The following is a 12,880-nucleotide window of genomic DNA, read 5'->3' as shown; positions in this document are numbered from 1 at the left end:
CCTGCTGGGAGGAGGGGTGGGATATAAATCAGATAATAAATAAATAAATAAATTCTGAGCAGGGAGTCAGTACTGGCTTGCAGCTCCCCGCCATGTGTATGCACAGCTGTAAACATGTGTTTTCTGCCCCATACAATGCGTGATGCAATCCTAACAGTGGCATTTATTACAGAAAAAGGGGGAGCTAATTATTAAATACCAACTTAGAAACTCCCTTTTGAACATATAACATTTTATTAATTCCAGTTGGACACCGTTATTTATTAGTAAATTAATAAATTAGGAAAACATGTCACAAAACAAATAAAATCCCACAGTAAATATTTATAGGTGCATAGTTCATGCTCAATTACTTTATATATATGTATATATGTATAGAAATATATTAACAACTTTCACTCAATAATATCCTTGGACAAAAAAGAAAGATCATAGGAAACATTTAAAAAATCTTATATTGTAAATAATACCAAATTACTGACAATCTGTCAACAAAACATGTATAGCATTAGAAATAAGAAATAGACACTTAGGTGTTTTTTAAATTGTTTACAAACTTTTTAGAACTTGAAGCCACAATATTCACACAAGAACAATGGCTCTGAGACCCAGACCTTCGTTTCAGACGGAGGTCAGTCATTGAAACGAAAACTGGACGCAGTTACAGATGCTCCAATCATTGCTGATGGAAGACTTCAACAGACACTGTACAAACTATAAAAATAGTTTACGACTGGGCACATTGGAACTCAGCACTTGTACAGGACAGGATGTCTTTGTCAGCAGCTAGCAGGAGACAGAAAGATGGGAGTGGAATTCAAGCTTCAGGTTCATAATCCTGGTACTCCTCCTGTTGGGAACAGCAATAGTCAACATTGAAGAAGAAAAAGGAGGAAGAGGAGAAATAAACACTCAATATGTATATGCTGTGCACTGAAGGCTAGTTCTCACTAAAGAAGCAAACCTGCATGAAGGTTGTACTTGATTTCTGGTGATGGCTCACTAGGGATGTACACATGAGAATATTTTCATTACATTTCACACATTACCCAGCCATTGTTCCATTCCATTAGGTTTCTGCATTAGACAGCTTTTTAAAAAATTGCTTGAAGTTTCACACTAAGGCACGCTTACACATGCTTCTTTTATGTATATTTATTTTGGTGTAAATTGCCAACTAATAAGAAAAACATTGCAGTGGTGAACAGCAAAAGTACAATAAAAACAATAAAAACATAATAAAATCATAAAATGCAGGACCAAATAATCAACAACAAACAGAATTAATTCTCTAAAAATGCTTGATGAAACAAAACAACAACAAAACATCAGGACTGTAGGTGCTCAGCTAATTTCAGCAGGAACAGGATTCTAGAGTACTGGTGCCTCTATGCGGAAAACCTTGGCCCTGAAATGACTACATGATCTGTCTCACATATGTCCCCCACCATAGGAGCCAGTCCCTATCCTTGGATTTTGCTCTCCTCTGGGATACCCTAGGGTAGCCTGGAGGATTACAAAGGTGAGACTACTGGATCCAGTTAAAAGCCTGCAGTCCAAGGTTGCCTTGATCCATTTCACAGTAGTGGGATGGATGCTTTCCTCCTCTACTAGAGGTGGAATGGAAGATCAGTGGATCTCTTTCTTTATGGTCTGTGGCCTTCTATACCTCTGTGGAAGCACCCTTGTCCCTAAGAACATGAGCTGTAGTCCTGAGAGTGTTCTGAGCAATTGTCTGGGCTTTCCCTGATTCTAAGGGTGATTTACCGCCCATGTATAATGTCAGGGAGCATGGGCCAGGTGACTTCTGCCCATGCCTTTTAGCTCTGGCTGGATCAGGAGAGATTCAGCAGAGTGCATTTACCACTGGAAATGGAGGCAGCAGTGTTCATACTGGGAAGCACCTGTGCCATAGCAGCCTTAACATGTTTCAATCTAGTCTGTCTGCAATCCAAGGCCAGGTGGAGTTAAGCTAAGGGTGGGATTCCCCTGCAGCTGATGCTAGGAGCATAGCAACATGGGCAGCTGCGTTCTACTGAGTCAGACTAGCTCAACATGGTCTACACTGTGTGGCAACAACCCTCCAGGGTTTCATCTAGGGCTGTCTCCCAGCTCAACTTGGAGATGCTTGGGATTGATCCTGGGACCTTTTGTATGCAAAACATATGCTCTACCATCAAGCTGCCTCGCTCGGACAGAGCATACACACCATACGTTTAAAGCACACAGCTTTCCCCAAATAATCCTGGGAGCTGCAGTTTACCCCCCCCAGCTTCAATTCTCAGAAGCCTCTACAAACTACAGTTCCCAGGATTCTTTGAGGCAAATAATGCACTTTAAATGATTGGTGTGTAGACTTAGTCGTATGTCTGGCATTCTTTTCCCATTCTGTACTGAATTGATTCTTCTGGTGTCTCTTGTTTTTTTTGGTGGGTTTGCAAAAGCAGAGCCCTGATGGAGCCTGTTTCACAAATCAAAGGAAGCTGTTTAAGAAGCGGGAGAGAGTCTGTTCCTCTTCCAGATTACATTGCAATCTACCTTCTTGGCCCAGCTTCCTTCCTTTGAGAAGGAGAAACATACTTTTGCATCACTGTAATGTATAGAGGGGAAATATCATATTTATGGAATCTGCTTTTCATGATGGTAAATGTTCACTCTTAATGGAGGCAGGGTTTTTTTGGAAAATGCTGTAATTCAGTGATGTTCACAGTCTAATGGACTGTGTCTAGAATTTTTTAGTTAAATCTGAGCAGGCATATCTTTGTAGGATCTTGATTTGAAGAAATCAGAACAATGCAGGGGTGGTGGTGGGGGGCAATTCCACAATTCTAAAACGGTTTTTCAGAAATGGCATGGGCAGGAAAGCAGCCTGTACATGTGTTTTTACACTGCATAATAATATGAATCCCTTTGGTGTTTTCTTTGATACTGATTTAGGATCTGATCAAAATTAAAGTCCTTACACTGAATTCACTAGCATTATACTATAGATCATGCAGCAGGAGGTTTTGTTGTTTTATTAGGGATGGTTACAAAACTCTTCTCTGCCAAGTTGCCCCCTGGATTCCATATTAATGGAAAGGTTTACTGGAATGGAAATCATAACTTTAGAATGGAGGGTTCTTCTGGAGTTGTATTTCCAGAATTATGTATTAAAAAGAAGCATGAATACAAATAAAAACAATATAAGAACATAAGAAGAGCCTTACTGTTGGATCAGGCCAGTGGCCCATCTAGTCCAGCATCCTGTTCTCACAGTGGTCACTATCAGATGCCCATGGGATGCCCATAAGCAGGACCTGAGTGCAAGAGCACTCTCTCCCCCTGCGGCTTCTGGTAACTAGTTTTCGGAAGCACACTTCCTCCCACTAGTATGTTTTTATATTCTTGTGGGCTCTGTTACTATGAAAAAAAGTCATCCTAAATTATTTTAACATTTTTTAAAAAAAAAACTTCTTAAAATATAATTCAGGAATGTTTGTGTACTCCTGTGGGGCCATTATAAAAAAGTTTTCATTATGAATACATTTCATTTTCCCCCTGTTGTAAGAGTTTGCTGTTTAATAGTGCCAATATTATGTGTATTTACTCAGAAGTAAGTCTCTCTTTATCAGTTGGGGTTTACTTCTCCATAAATGTGCATAGGATTGCAGTCTTACTTATTTATTTTTTATTCCATGCTGGCGAACTGGATTGCTCCTGTGGAAAGGCAAGGGGGGGAATAAAATAGTTTTCGTTTTTGGAAGCCAGTTTTCAAACAATTAACAGAGCAATCCTATACTCAAGATCTAGCAGCTGAGAGGCCATAGGGGATGGCTATCCTGGTGAAATTGGTTTCTTAAGGGTGCTGTTAGGGGACCCCATTCCTTTCACAGACCTACAATTCCTAGCATTCCCTGGGACAAGGAATTGAATGTTAAACCACTTGGGGAACAGTAGTTATGTGAGAAGAGTAGGGGTCTCCTAACAACTCTCAGCACCCTTAACAAACTACAGTTCCCAGGATTCTTTGGAGGAAGCCATGACTATTTAAAGTGGTATAATACTGCTTTAAATGTATAGAGCAGATGGGGCCAAATAGTTATCTTAGATAGGGCGGCAAAATATTCACCGGTGCAGCTGTTTGGCCTCAATAAATTTCACTAGCCACATCAAAACCCTTTTTGCTTTCTGCAGATGTTTCTCCTGAACATGAAGCTAGAAATTCAACTCCAGCTTTCAGTCTAGGTGAAATTCAGTGCCAGTTCTAATCTTGTCAGCTTTGCCCACTGTGTAGAGAGTTTCTTTAGTGGGTGGCAAGACAGGTTTATTGACAAGCTAGTTTCTAAATTTCCCCAAACACTTCCAACACAAATAACCAGGACGTCTATCATGATGTGTCCATTAGTGGTATACTCTGTGAGAAGCCGTCAAAGAAAGATTTACCTCAGGTGGCATTTCGTAAGCATCATTTTCAGGGTCTGCTGGCATGTCTGTGCTATCCATCATTCCTTCCTGTGGGAGACCTTCATCATTCTGCGATTGTAAACAAGAGAAGAAAACAATAGCAGGACAGATTGCCTCTTAGTTTAATTTGAAATATAACCCACCACTCCCCATTTTCAATAAAGTAATTTGTGGCTCAGTTTGGTTAATGGAGTATCAAACATGATATGTTACATAGTTGCCACTGAGAAAATAGAAGGCAGATATTTGCCTACAATGAACAGATTGAGGAAAAGAAAGCTCCTCATCTTTCCATTTTAAGTTTTGAGAAACACTTCACAAATATCTGATGAAACCCTGAGGGATAATGTGGTTGAAACTGTTGTTTCTTCTTACAGCCTCACAGACTTCCACATAAATGAAAAACCCATGATGAGAATTAACACAGTTCTCCTTATTCATTGTGCTTGCAAACATAGATTTGTGCTGTCTCTATACTAAAATAAGAGCCTATTTAAAAATAGGATTCTGGATGCAGGACTATCCTGCCCCTGCTCCCCCCCCCATTTGAGGGAAACTACATGCTTCAAGCTTATGTAACAGTTCCCCAATGGCATTTTATTTATATATGAAGCAAAGCTGCTTTGGAATGGGGCAGTGGGAAAGGAAAATGCCACTTAGCTTTACTCTCACCTGTTTTTCTGCTCCAAACTGCCTGCACCCTATGGAGTTCCCTCCTGTGTGTTTGCAAGCATAAGCACACATTCGAAATCCTATTAGACAGGAAAGCCATTGACGGAGGGGAAAGGGTGGTTTGTATTGGGGAACTGGCAGGAGAGGAAACGGTTAAGTGTCTTCTCCCATCCTTGCTCCCAATCACACCTCTCTCAAACCAGTTTTGCTTTTTTAAAGCAAAGATCAGTCCGAAGAGAAATTTTCCAGTCATCTTAACCGCTGTCCTGCTTTCAGTGAAATGAAATGCATGTACATATATAGCTTGATAATGTATTCCAGTTGCAGAATTTTGGTTTTCTGGTGTCAGAATGTGACAGTCCCTCCCCTTCTAGCCCAGCTCAGAATTCTAGATCCTTCAGCCATACATAGTGCTCCTCTGGACGACTTTTTCTTGTACTCCAAGTCTGACAGCGCTTCCAGACTGTCAATATTTTGCAGGAGGGATTCAAGCACATACTGGGAAGTTTAGGTTTGTTCATTTAAAGTGAATTCAAGTGCTTTGTCGCCCTAGCACAAGAAAGCCACTTTAGCAAAGAAACCAACTTTTTTGTGGTTACGAAAGTAACAGAGAAAAATGCATGAAAACATGTGGAATGAACAAATGATTAAGAATCCCACAAACAAACCAGGATGAATGCTCATTGTTATATAACCTCCTCACAAACAAATAAGAATGAATGTTCTATGAATACCAGAGATAGTATAACCTCCACATAAGCTTTGTGCAAGCAAATCAGGACAAATCTTCTATATCTATGTTTTAGACAGTTGTTTGTCTGTATGTCTGTCCATCCATTTCCCTATACCTGAGATATCATAACCAAATTTGGCATGATGGTTCTGGGATCGAGGAGCAGGTTTTCATCTGTGTTTGGATTCCATTGGATGCCATTTTGAATCAAGATGACAGACTGAACTTTTCAAAACTGTGCTGATTTGGCCACCTCTTAAAATTTTGCATAATAGTTCATCATCATCACTGTTTATTTGTGTTCCGCCTTTCCATAACAATTTATGCACAAAGCAGCTCACAACATGAACAGAAAAAAGTTACATAATTCACTGTAAGAAATAAATTCAAATGGTCAATAACAAAAACATCTTAAGAACATACAATAAATTGATCATCCTTATAATTCATAATAATATCCAACCATAAAATACAGAAGCATTATCCCAATAACAGCAAAACAAAAAACTGATCAGCAGAATTAATTTTTTTACCCAAACAGAACCCCCTAAACAACACCCCACAGTCAAGATGGTCTCTGACATCTTCAGGTAACGATACCTTTTATAGCTGTAGTCAGTCAAGGCCCTACCCTTCCAGGCCATATGGAAAGAGGCCAGAAAGCAGGTAAAAGGGTCTTGCAGGTCTTACAGCCAAGATGGTCTCTCAAGATAGTTCTTGAGATTGAGAAGAAGGTTTTTGTCTATGTCTGGATACAACTGGATGTCATTTTGAATCAAGATGGTGGACTGCACCTTTCAAAACTGTGCCAATTTGGACACCTCTTATGATATCATAACTGTCATGTCCCCACTAGAGGAATCCTCTTGAGACGAGGACCTGGTGCTCCCCAGTGTTACAGAAGATCAGGCTATGTCAATGGACAATGAGATAGAGGAGGGGGATCTGGGGCCTTTATGGGTCATGGCACCCTAACCTCCTCCACAGGACTCAGAGTGTCCTTGCACAGAATCAGAAGTGGAGGCTGAACCACCACTGAGTCCAGGGGAGTGCTGCTGCTTAAAGGTGCAGGCCTAATCAGCCGGAGTGCCTGTCTGAAGAACAAGGACTCTCAGGACTAAGGGAATACTCTTAAGGAAGTTATTCCTCATAACCAGCCTTTCCTAACTAGTGGGCCACCAGATGTTGTTGGACCACAACTCCTATCAGCCTCAGCCAGCATTGCCAATGGTCAGGAAAGATGGGAATTGTGGTCCAACAACACCTGGTGGCCCACTAGTTGGGAAAGGCTGTCATAAGCAGACCAAACTCCACAGGTGATCCTGATGGCCTGCAGCTCTGCTTTGGGTTGGGCTCTGTAATGCCAACTGGATTAGGTCTCACAGAGATATGTGGAATCCAGCAATTGCTCCTTTAATAACCTACCTAAAGCCTAAATAAGGGCCTGAAACTAATTAATAATATGCTTTTATATGACATAGGCACATACCATGGTAATAGGTAGAATCCCTAAAGTGCCTATAAAGAGCTAATTCTGTATAAGAATGAATGATGTCACCTGATGTCATAAGAGGGATAGCTAAAGGCAGTCTAATTAAAATAGACTGGGAGGGGCTGGAGGCTCCAGGTCACAGAGACTGTCAAGAGAAGTGGGGTTTCCTAGGTAGTGCCAGCCATGAAGAGCCGTATAAGAAGTGCCCACAGGAAGCCCATATAAAGGATGTGCCAGGAAGCCTATACATGGGACTAGAATGTGTTTATCTTGAAGGGATCCTGCCAGACAATGACTCATGCAGCTGGGCAGTGCTGGAGAGGAAGCCCAAATATGGGCTTCCAGTCTGACTCATAAAGCACCTGGCTTTCAGGAAGATGGCACACGATTGAACCTGATTGGCTCCACAGGAGTCCTGCCCTGGGAAGTGGGGACAGCCCACTCAGTATAAAAAGGGCTGACGGTCTATTGTTTAATTGAGATTCTGTGTACCATCATTATGAGATCAGGTGGGGGGAGTGAGTAACCCAGCAATCACTAGTTCTAAGATAGGAATCTCCCCGTAGCTGAATGGTGAAATATTATCTGCTCTGTAGTGTTAAGTCTATGTAGTGCTGATGTATATCTGTAGCTGAGTAAACAAAATTAATGGGTACAGCTGATGTCAATCTTTATTGTTTACCTGGATATGTTTAAAAGAACCATTTGCCAGACAAGAGAAAGGTTTATGGCAATACAAGCTTTTGAGGCTTGTGGTTAAAGACCTCTAGTTCTTGAGAGGGTGTACGGGAATAAAATTCTTGCTTTGGCTCCCTGAATAGCTAGTTGGGGGGCTGGACTTGCCTGTGTTTTAACCTTGCCTCTTGTGTTACCCTGTGTTTTGATTCTGGTCTGTGACCAGACTTTTTTCTCCCTGTGAGTAGAATTGGGACTGATAGATTTGGTTTTGTTATGGCTCCTGAGTTTTAGGAACAAGTTCTTGTCTTGATACAAACTGGATGCCATTTTGAATTAAGATGGTGGACTGAACTTTTCAAAACTGCCCTGATTTTAATGTTGGGTATGAGGCTACTAGTGCTCAATAAATAGGTCATCTGGAGCAGCCCTGAGTGTTCTTTGTATTTGTTCCCCCATTTGACAGATTGGCCAATGACTCTGCCCCAACATGCACACTTTGTCTGTGTAATTTATATGTACCTCATAAGCATGTAGCAGTATGTGCTTTGTAAGCAGTTCTGTTGCAAATGTACCCTGTTGGTGATGCATTGCTCTTTGCATAGGTTGGTTGATATTAATGTGTATGTGCGTGTGTGCATGCAGTGTGTAGATGCTCTTCACTCTGACCAAGGTGACCTTTCCTGTACCTTCAGACTCCATGATTCTCTGATTAACAGATTAACAAACTCCAGGCTTGCAAGATCCAGGAAGCCATAGATCATTCAAAGGCAGCAATTACCAGCAGGCCAAAGCAAATTTGACAGGCATGATGGAGTAAACAGAGTTTACAGGGAAAACATGGGAAAACAACAACCTATAGAAGCAAAACTCCCTCTCCTCTTCTTTGTCCTGGGCTCAGAGACCTAATGAGCTACTCGATGCAATACCAGTCACTGACATATATAATGTGCAGCAGAACAGTTCTCAGTCATATGTTGATTAACTTGTTCCACAATGCGCTGAAGTGTGAGGTTTCTGCCTAGCTCTGATCTGATTTTGCTTCTCTGAGGGCCAATTAATTCACACATTCACTTGGGCCATATCTGCACTATATATTTAAAGCAGTATCATACCACTTTAAACAGTCACAGTTTCCCCCAAAGAATCCTGGGAACTGTTTGTTAAAAGTGCTTTAAGTTGTTAGGAGACCCCTATTCCTCTCATAGAGCTATAATTCCCAGGGTGGTTTAATAATCCAACCCTCTTCGCAGGGAACTCTGGGAATTGTTGCTCTGTGAGGGGAATGGGGGTCACCTAACAACTCTCAGAACCGTTAATGGGATTCTTTGGGGGCAGCCCACTGGTTAAAGTAGTATGATACTGCTTTAAATCTATAGTGCAGATGGGCCAAGATTCGGTTTGCATTGGAAGAGAACCCCTCCCCCCATGCATATAAATAGTGGTAGTTAATATGGTGCCTTCTAGATGTTGCTGGTCTAGAACTCCCATTGACCATGCTGATGCTCCGCATGTGAGTTTTAAAATAACATTATTATAGGATCACCATAAGTCATAGTTGACTTGGAGGCACATAACAACAACATTATTATTATTACCTGCCCTTCACCAGCAGGTCCCAGGCAGTTTGAAACATTTTAAAATTCAGTGTTAAAAACAGTTAAAACAAACTGCAATCACAGGAATAAGGTGGGTCCTGAAAACACAGGTATGTCTTCAACATATGGTAGGAATGATATAATCAAGGTGACAGACATACCTCTGAGGGAAGGAATTCCTTCCATATGCATTCCTTACACCTGATTCATATGATCTTTTCCCCTCAAAACTGGGGAGAGGGAAATCATGTGAATCAAGCTTATGCATTCATGAGGCCTATATGCAGAATGATGATGTTGCAGTTACCTTATGCGTTCATGAGTTTGTGTACATGCATGCCCCTTGCTCTACCACACAAACAGAATCCTCAGGCATATATATGTGTGCGAGTGAGTGAACTAGTTGCAAGTTGTCTTGGACTCTACTTCATATCTACCATTCACTACAGTTGCACACGGCTTCATCTTCTGTTGTGTTACTGTCTAACACTGGCCCTCATAATTGCTTGCTTCTTAAACTGACTATTACCAAATTAACTCAGATCTTGGCTTTTTGGATCCATGCCTATTTCCAACCTGTCAGCTAACCTTCTGATACTGTTTTGAAGAATGAAACCAAATAGCTGCATCATCATTTATTCTTATGCAATTACTTCCCTGGGCTAACAGAGAAATGGATTTACTCTCCCATTTCTAAAAAAAGGCTTCTCTGTCGCCAGTTAATCTTAACAAGAAAAGCAGGGTGTTTTTCTGACTAATAATTCAAGAAAATATATTACCTGTTGTTGAACATGCTTACCTAGCTAACAATACCTTTCAGCAAAGGTGACATATTATATTTTAGATTAGATATTTTCTATTGTATTATTTTTGAAGTGTTATGTTTCTTAGAGTATCCTCGACAGCACAAGCTAATATTGAATTGGGATAATTATTTAGAGGAGAAGCTCTGCTGCACAGGCAGCTATCTGTTCTTTCTTCAGTTAAGACCTCCTGATAACATTACAGAAATCTACCTATTTTAATCAGCAGAGTTTATAATAATTTCCTGACTTTGGTTATGGCTCTGTGGTATGCAATGAAATATTTAACACCTTTATTCAGTTACGAGTTCAACACTTTCTCAATGAGACCATGTTGTTTAATAAAACCCATAGCATTTTCAAATATGGACACATCAGATTCTCAGCTTTGTTTCTTTGTCATGTGTCCAGACTGCAGATGCCCCAGACAGGGATCCTGATACAGAGGGCTCCTCTATGGAAGTGAGTCAACAGCTCTCTGCTTCAGGTTGACTTTGAAGAAGAGCACACTGCACGCTACCCAAAGACAGAAAGGGCTAGAAAACCTGGCTGTTCCTCTGAGACCAGAAGTTCAGATACCTTAAATAAGGGCAGGGGAGTCTCAGGCCTAGAGGCCAAAGGCAGCCCTCCTGACCTTTCTCTTTTGACTCTCAGGACTCTCCCCAGGACATCACCTTCCTACAGGCCATCTCCTCCTTAAGAGTCCTTGAACTGTGATAATATCTCCTGCTTGCCTAGGAGGAGGACCAAGAGATGTGTTTGTGCAGAAACCTCTGATTTTTGCACGGCTGGAACATAACCCCTGCTGTGCAAGGATAAGAGTCACATGCATTGCGCTGCCCACTTTTGCATCTGTCTCTACTCTAGGGATGTAAAGCTCTGTCAATTTCACTTCTCTCAGTTTCTAATTTTTCCTATCTTAAATTCAGTTCTCAACATTTCTGCAGTGATTTGCTTTTTTTTTTTTTTTTTTTAATCCTCATGAAAATTCTCCAGTGTTGTAGTGCAAATTTCTCATAATGAACACTGAAATAATGGCCTGGGTCTAGGCAATCTGAAAGACTGTATTCTCCCATACAATCTTGCCTGGACTTTGACGTCTGCCTGGGAGGCCCTTCTCTACGACCCACTATCCTCAGAGATGTATTGGTGAGGATGCGAGAGAAGGCCTTCTCGGTGGCTGCTTCCAGGCGGTGGAACTATCTTCCAAGGGAGGCTAGGCTAGCCACTTCCCGGTTGTCCTTCCCCACCATACAAAGGCCTTTTTGTTCATGTGGGTTTTCTGTAACTAACTGACTGGCTAATGAGGACAGGGCTCTTAATGGGTGGGTGCTGTACTTTATTATTGGATCCTGGCCTGAAAAATCCTTGAAAAATGTGTACTGTTTTGCTTTGCATATATTCAACATTATTTTGAGACATATACTTTACATAAGTTCAGGTTTGCTTGTGAACTCTATCACTGTAGTATCATTTTGCACATAATGGCCACATTTAGATGTTAACATTAATGGGAATGTGCCTGGGGGAGCTGCAAGGAGGTGATTGGAAGCTTTCACTTCCATTTTTTTATTATCTGCAGTTCCTCATTTTGTCCAAACTAAGAAGTGTAGCTATTCTTAATTATTGTATAGTTGGCTTATTTTCTAAAATTTAATTTTAAAGCTAACCACAGTTTCTTTGGGGTTGAGTGTCACATAACTGTGGTTAGTTGAAAATGGAAGTAAAACCTTCCAATTTCCTTCTTGTGGCCATGCTGGAGGAGGAGAGGGACATGAGACCTAAGGCTTATGCACGTAATGCTAACCCACAGTTTAGCATCATGTGCAAACCAGGCCATTGTTTATGCATAAATGCTGGCACAGTAATGACTTCTGTATTTACAAGCAAACAAGTGAGTTATTTTTTCTGACACACAAGACTTACTCTGTTTCAGATAAATGCCATTTCCAGATGAAACATGTACTAAGGGGTGGCTAGGACTGACAAATACTCATGCTCTGTGGGTACATGGTTTGTCTTTTCAGAATGAGGTAAGACAACTGTAATTGTGCTTACCTATGATTAATGAAGGGCAGTCCTTTATACAAGAAAATGCTGTAACCTAAGCTAAATTAGGCCACAACAGTGAGGGTTGTATTCTTGATTATATGTTTATTAATGTCACTAGAAACACCCACATTTTATGCTGCTTGGCATGGTTAGCAATTCAGTACATGAGATGTTTATTGCACAGAACTGGATTTATTTTATTTTATAAAAAGTGTAATAATATTTAAATATTATTTACTCCTTCCCAAATTGCTCGCAGACCTATTTTCTGGTACCTATCCTGGGTAAATCAGTGTTTCAATTTTATCCCATTTTCTGCATTTGCAGTTGCCTGTTTAAAATTTTATGTGAGTTGATGGCCTCAAGATAATTTCTTCAGGGCTAAGTCCCCTCTAGGACAGGAGTGGGA

At 40.8% G+C, this 12,880-nt stretch overlaps 1 protein-coding gene across 1 annotated transcript in view; it reads right to left on the bottom strand.

Annotated features, from left to right (window-relative positions):
- Positions 1-337: 337 nt before the first annotated feature.
- SNCA (synuclein alpha) overlaps positions 338-12,880 on the bottom strand; it is a 75,081-nt gene continuing 62,538 nt past the window's right edge. Inside the window, exons 5-6 of the mRNA XM_061584709.1 lie at positions 4,426-4,515; positions 338-850 (exon numbers count right to left, since the gene is read on the bottom strand). Of these exons, the coding sequence (XP_061440693.1) occupies positions 818-850; positions 4,426-4,515 (123 nt within the window). The 3' untranslated portion in view covers positions 338-817. The remainder of the gene's footprint in view (positions 851-4,425; positions 4,516-12,880) is intronic.

The sequence above is a fragment of the Rhineura floridana genome, chromosome 9, assembly GCF_030035675.1.
Source record: "Rhineura floridana isolate rRhiFlo1 chromosome 9, rRhiFlo1.hap2, whole genome shotgun sequence".
In the NCBI taxonomy this organism is placed as follows: domain Eukaryota; kingdom Metazoa; phylum Chordata; class Lepidosauria; order Squamata; family Rhineuridae; genus Rhineura; species Rhineura floridana.
Note: the sequence above shows the minus strand (reverse complement) of the source record. Positions and strands in the feature narration are given on the sequence as shown.